Below are 6,706 nucleotides of genomic sequence, written 5' to 3' on the forward strand. Positions count from 1 at the left end.
AGGTAGATTGACCAAGGAACAACTTGGGCACACACATATCAGGCATCCCACAACCTCATACTCTAGAGTAAACCCTGTGACACTCTTTGAAAAACCAACACTTTAGAGCTCCAGTTTTTTAACAAGTGCTGGGTTGTTGGTGCATATTCAGGGCTCGAAATAATTTCCGGAGAGTCTCCGGACACGATGACCGGCCCAATTCATTTTAGCTCGGTCACGTACCGTTTCTGGCCGGTCAAATTATATAAAATAAATAACTCTTAAAACAGGGGCCCATGAACCAAAACTGGCGTTATATATTTCCAAAAAAGTTAGAGCACTTTAAAGCACTCATTGTCAACAACAAAAGTAAATTACAGCAGCAAAATGAAAATAAGCTTACAGTGTATGTGTATTAATACGTACTGTACGTTAAATATCGTTATTGTATACATTAAATTTGTAAATAAGTAAATGCACAGTAAATTTCTCCAAATATAATGATTTCTGGTGTACGTATCACGATGTGAGATCTTGATCCGAAAACTCTGCCAGTAATCCATGTTAATTATACTCCTCATTACAAGAGATTCATCGAGAAAAGCTTAGTAGCCAGGCATTTTAACTTGGGTGTGCCGAACCGGAAGACACATCAAGTGTTCAAGAAATATGGTAAAATTTGAAAGTCTGGAAATGTTATTTATTGACAACTGCCAAGAAATTTCTCAGGAAAGTTATAAAATATCTCCCTTTAAGCAACGCAAACATCTCAAGCTTTTGTGTGTGGCACACAACCGAGAAGCTCTTTCCGTACATTGTGTTGTTGAGCTGTTGAAGTACACTAACAGTAAAGTACTTTTAGATATTCGAGGGCATTACTTCACACAAGAAGACTTTGATTACATCACTCGGGAACATTACAATACACAGGATAGAATCAAAGAAGTTAAACATCCGTGAACCTGAATCAACGTACAAACATTTTAACGTTTGCCAGATATTATTGGCCTATAGAGATAACACAAAATGAAGAACATTCAAGGAAAAACTGGTTGTGATTGTCATGGAACATGTTACAGAAAAATATATATATATATATATCTAAAGAAGTTAACGATTATCAACATATGATCACATACCTGCTGCGCGGGTTCCCGTGACGTGACGTACTGTACGCACATCTGAAATCTTTAGATATATATATATAATCATTAATACATGGCATGTGACATTCCTGTGACTAGTGTGTCTGTAGCTTTCAGAAGCCATGTTTTGACATAGTTGAATGCTTTTTCATTTAGGACATTTTATGAGAGATTTCAAACAAATCAACCTTTGTACCTTTGGGGCGACCACAAGCCTTCTCACTGTGACAGGTAAGAACGAAGGGTTACAACAGTGTAAAGGTCTGTCATTCAATGCCTTTACATAAATATTATTGTAAGCTGGGTTTCAAAGGCGGTGCACAATCCCTGGTTTTATTTTAGGATGAGATCTGCAGATTCAAAACTGCAAACACCTTGTACAACATAATAAGTAGCACTACTGGAGTGTCTTCCCCAGTGGGTCTCAATTGAATGGTCACAGTTTAGGAATTTCATTCACAAGCTTAAATGTCAGGACCACCTTGTATAGTGCTCCACAGAGCACCACAGGAAACTACTGCTCAGTAGCTTTCATCTAAATGGTCTTACTTTTGAATTAAATACACAGATTTAGAAGGTAGAACCACAATAGCCACTTAAAACTTAATAAATAGCATCAGAGCAAAGTACTGCTCAATAGCTTTCAGGTGTAGACTTGTCTGAATGATGAATCTGAATCATGCGGATTTCTTGGATTTCATGTTTTCCAAAACACAGTAAGTCTAAGAAAAGATATGTATGTTGTTATGGCAATTAGCTACAGTATTTTATGGTAATTACATGCTTTGCATGGGAATTTTGCTGTGCTAGAGTAGTGAGCTAAAAAGTTAGTCTCACTCCCTGATAGATTTTGTTTTGTTAGTCTTAGGGCAACTTTGCAATTTCTCCCATTTACTCAGAAACCAATGGGGCTTAATCAATTAATAATCCCTTGGTTGTCACATCAGATTCGTAGATACTTGTATGCAGCTTGTGCAAGAAGGTATGAATGATGAAGAAGCCATTGAAAAAGCTGCTGTCAATCTAGAATTTGACCAGAAGTTAACAGGCGGTGAACATGAAGAACATGTACATGTAAGTACACAGTAAACTTGTCCTTTGATCATTAAATGCCAAAAAGTATTAAGAGTTGGTTGTGTTCCAAGATAACCACATTCTGTCAGTTACATGTAGTCACAAGCATGACAACTTAAGAAAACTCAAGCTGAAGTGGCTGTGTGGTTACCAGGGTTTTTCTAGTTTTTATAACTTTCTGAATCATAGATAGGTGCTCCCCACTCAAAAGGTGCTCCCCACTCAAAAACAGACAAAAATCTATATGCTTTTCCACTTCATCTAAAATAATCTAAACTAAATTCAATTTAATTTTTAAAAAAAAAAAAGTAATAAAATTCTTCAATGATATTGGTAACTTTTTTCCTTCTGTTTGATCATACATGTAGCTGCAATGGGATTGTAATTTGTTTTGGTAATGTCAAATTTAGTAGGCAAGATTTTTTGGTGGCATAAAAAGGCTGCAGAAATGGTGGGTTTGTGTCATTTACTGTTTTTCATTTAACAGGATGATTGGAATGAAGACATAGAATTTACTGATGTCTTGGAGAGCAAAGGTTTAGATGACAAAGATGATTTCATAGATGAAGAAGGCATGTTAGATACTAATTTTCCAGATATGCCTGAATTTAAATAAACCAAGCAGACATCTCTAGTTAGTATAAGCTGATCAAGCAGGCAGAAAGGTCATCATTCACCAAAGGAGTAAGGTGTGTAAAGGACAAGTAAAGATAAAAATCTGCAAACTGCACGGTGTTAGTTCTTCATAAGGCCTTTGTAATAACAGTCATTCCATCAACTTTATGTTACTGACAATCAGTGGTTACTTTGTAATGGAAGTGGTAGTTTGTAGGCTGTTACATGTAAAACTCTTATAGTCCGCTGCACTCTCAATTCAATATTCAGATCTAATAGACCTTTCTCACTCGGCGGCCATGTTGTCAGTCTTTGTTTTGCACAGCTAGCCTCGCACTGAATTCACCTGTGGGCGAGGCTAACCATGCAAAACAAAGCTTTTTATTCTCCTGAGACTCAACATGGTTCCTGAGTGAGAAAGGTCTATTACAACTATTTGAGGGTAAAAATGTGAGAAAAAAAAATTAATGTACTTGGATACAATTCAATGTTGAAATCGTACTTTAGGTTCTGCAGTTTCTGTTTCTACTAGTGAACTGGTTCATGTGAGTCTGTCAAAATCGTGAATGTTCTTTGTGATATGAAGCCAGTAGTCAGGTCTGCTGTGTATTTGAGAATAAAATGTTGAGAAAGAAAAGAAAACACTATTCCGTTTAATTTGAAAAACATGTTCCAGGTTCTCTAGTTTAATTAATCCATCAACCAGTTTATTGATTTAACATTTCCATTGTTGGGCTGTCATCCATCTCCTTCGCACCGAAGCCTGCCTAAAAGTATAAAAGGGCAGAATTTTGGAGGATTCTTGAGCTAGGCTATGTCGTCCACTGGAATTTCCTTGAAGAAATTCCTCTTCATGTGTTTTAGAATGGTTATTGTATACCCAGATTATGTAATGTTTAAAACACGAGCAGCAGTGTTTTATAGGAATTTAAAACCATATGGCGCAGCCGAGTGGTTTTAGACCCAGTAAAAGATGTGCTGCGAGTTTTTTGAAGGGCTTCAAAAACATTCCTGGAAAAGCATGTGTCAAGAGAGTTCATAACAATGATGCTTTTGTGAACGTTGGAAATTAGCATACGAGAAAAACATTAAACACCACATACTAATAAGGAGGAGGTTTTATTGGGTTTTAAAACCACTGCACGTCATGTTTTATCGACCATTTGATAGGCCAATGAGCTATTGAATTATTAATGAGTTTTGAAGGGGATACAGTCTATTAGTGTTACCTTGGCATCTTTCACCCCTGAATCTTTGTCTGTAAAGTAATGAACTGTCCTGGTGTAAATGAAAATTGTCATCCCTTTCCTGTTTCCTATTACGCAGAGTTTTCTCTAGGAAATCCTTTCATTTCAGGATGTTTGTCATATTCCTAACTTATGGGGATGTGTTAACCATGGCAATTTGCAACGGCCGTTACATAAATATAAAATATTCCGTCAAAATAAATTAATTAACTATCGTGATGTAAATCGTCATATTTCTTAATCCTATTCCCCAATACGGGCTCATTTCTCCAAGAAATACTTTCATTTTATGATGTTCAGTTCATCATTTTCCTAGCTGATTTATGTGGATATGTTCGCCATGGCAATTTTCAACCCGCTACATAAATTGTCCGTACAAAAAAAAAGATCTATCGTGTTATAAATCGTCATATTTCTTGATCTTCTTCCCCATTACGCGCTGGTCTCTCTAAGAAATGCTTTCATCATATTTTTAACTTGAGGGGGTAGGCTAACCAGGGTAATTTCAACCTTTGTTAATTCATGAATATTGCGTAAAGAAAACATGTATCATGGTATAGATCCCTCGGGAGAGGGGGGTACTCCGCAGAATTTTTGGTGGGGGAGGGGGGGGCTGTGAGGCTCGGTTCTCTCTGACCCTATTTCTGACCAAAATATGTCATTTTCTGACCATTTTTCAGACCGGGCCTCTGAAATTCATGTCCATTTTCAGACCTGCTTTCTAGAATCTATACCCGGCCGTTTTCTGACTTTCAAACCAACATGGTTGAAATCTATACCCTATTTCAGACCAAAACGACTCAAAAACCATACCCTTTGGCGCCGCATATACCTATATAGTTTCTATTGGGGAGTAACCCCCCCCCCCCCCTCGCCGTCGGAATCATCGTATGTCTTCATCCTGTTCCCACTACATGCTGTTTTGTCTAAGAATATGTCAACCATGGCAATATTCAACCCTTGTAAATAAATTCTGTAGCAAATTAACTATTGTGGTAAAATTTGTCACGTTTGGACATGTGTTATCATTTAGCCTGTTCCAGGCTCCTAGAGAGATGCGCGAAGGAGAGTGCGAGGGGACGAAAACGAGGGGGACTAGGGGAGAGAAAAAGAGTTTTCGTCCCCTCGCACTCTCCTTCGCGCATCTCTCTAGGAGCCTGGAACAGGCTAGTTATCATTTATAAACGGTGTTTCCTTTTCAACCCCTTGGCACGAAAGGCAGGGGTGGGGGGGGCACGAAGTGCTATCCCGCAATTCCAATCAGTACAAATAGACCTTATCACGGTTTTGGAAGCCATCTTGATGAGTAGGCAAACATGTCTGGAGATAGCAGTGTTGGTATGGAAATTCGATGTCAAATAATTTTCATAAAACATCGCTTCTGAAAAATTCATGAATTGAAAACTTTTGACACTAGGGAAAGGATTTTAAGAAAAAAAATTGGAGGGATGTAGCTGTACCAGAAAGCGTCCAGTCGTGTTTTGAACTTTCCATACATTTCCCTGTATTTTTTTCCCGCAAACTATTTTTAATAGCAGTTCACGGCTGGTTCGATATACAGACAAATGTATGGAAATGTCAAAACGCAACTAGATGCTTTCTAGTACAGCCACATTCCTCAGTTATTTTATGTAAAATCCTTTGCATAGTGGTTTAAGTTTCCAATTCATGAATTTTAATATTAATAAACATATCTCTATATTAATAAACATATCTCAAAAAGACCACGGTAGCTATTTCCCGGGAGATTTGGTACTCTACCCGGGAGACCGGGAGATTTCATGAAAAACTTGGAGACTTGGCAGGTATGCATCTTCCGTGACAATTTGGTAAAGAAATGATCGTAAGTTTTGTCTGCACAGGGCCACTAGTTTCAGTTTTGTCTGGCCTGATTGCTTTTTTGTCTGTATAGCGAACCAGCCGTGAGCTGATACTAAAAATAGTTCGCGGGAAAAAATACAGGGAAATGTATGGAAAGTTCAAAACGCGACTGGACGCTTCCTGTCACAGCTACATCCCTCCAATTTTGTTCCTAAAATCCTTTTCCTAGTGCCAAAAGTTTCCAATTCATGAATTTTTCAGAAGCGATGTTTTATGAAAATTATTTGACATCAGATTTCCATACAAACACTGTTATTTCAGGCCTGTTTGCCTACCCGTCAAAATGGCGTCGAAAACCGTGATAAGGTCTATTGTGATCTATTGTGACAACAGCAGCCATACATGGAATATCGAAAAACAGACATAGTGTACATCCTGATATTTTGTACGAGCTCCAGCTCAAGAGTTCCATACTCCAAATGGGCGTTCCGTGTCCTAAACATATGGACGAAGCATGCATTTCTTATCCTTGTGCAGTTAAAGTCGACATGAGCTCCTGCGGGCGAGGTGGGTGGTTAGTGAAGGACGCGGACGAGTTGTCAGCTGTGTTACGGCAAATGAGAGAGGTGTGTGGCTGGAAGGATCCCATTGTTTTTCAGGAATTCATCCCTGGGGTTAGAGAAGTGCCGAGCTTTCAATTTTATCAAATGATATTAATTACTTCTCAGCCTTCAAGCTCAGAGGAAATACTTGGAATTAAAAAGGAGAAATAAAATGGTGCATTCTAAAAATAATGTAATGCATGTCAGTGCCAAATGGCATCCT

The 6,706-nt window shown here is 38.1% G+C and overlaps 2 protein-coding genes and 1 pseudogene across 2 annotated transcripts in view; 2 read left to right on the plus strand and 1 right to left on the minus strand.

Moving 5' to 3' along the window:
• Nucleotides 1-3,455, plus strand: part of LOC146466066 (small ribosomal subunit protein mS23-like) — a 4,731-nt gene extending 1,276 nt beyond the window's left edge. The window contains exons 3-5 of the mRNA XM_085127864.1: nucleotides 1,281-1,355; nucleotides 2,072-2,198; nucleotides 2,686-3,455. Of these exons, the coding sequence (XP_084983990.1) occupies nucleotides 1,281-1,355; nucleotides 2,072-2,198; nucleotides 2,686-2,814 (331 nt within the window). The 3' untranslated portion in view covers nucleotides 2,815-3,455. The remainder of the gene's footprint in view (nucleotides 1-1,280; nucleotides 1,356-2,071; nucleotides 2,199-2,685) is intronic.
• The window catches only part of LOC146466047 (uncharacterized), a 451,139-nt pseudogene that overhangs the window by 281,948 nt on the left and 162,485 nt on the right, over nucleotides 1-6,706 (plus strand).
• The window catches only part of LOC146466065 (uncharacterized), a 53,709-nt gene that overhangs the window by 1,728 nt on the left and 45,275 nt on the right, over nucleotides 1-6,706 (minus strand). The gene's annotated exons all lie outside the window — the stretch shown is intronic.

Source organism: Pavona decussata, unplaced genomic scaffold, assembly GCF_977016875.1.
Source record: "Pavona decussata unplaced genomic scaffold, jaPavDecu1.1 SCAFFOLD_154, whole genome shotgun sequence".
In the NCBI taxonomy this organism is placed as follows: domain Eukaryota; kingdom Metazoa; phylum Cnidaria; class Anthozoa; order Scleractinia; family Agariciidae; genus Pavona; species Pavona decussata.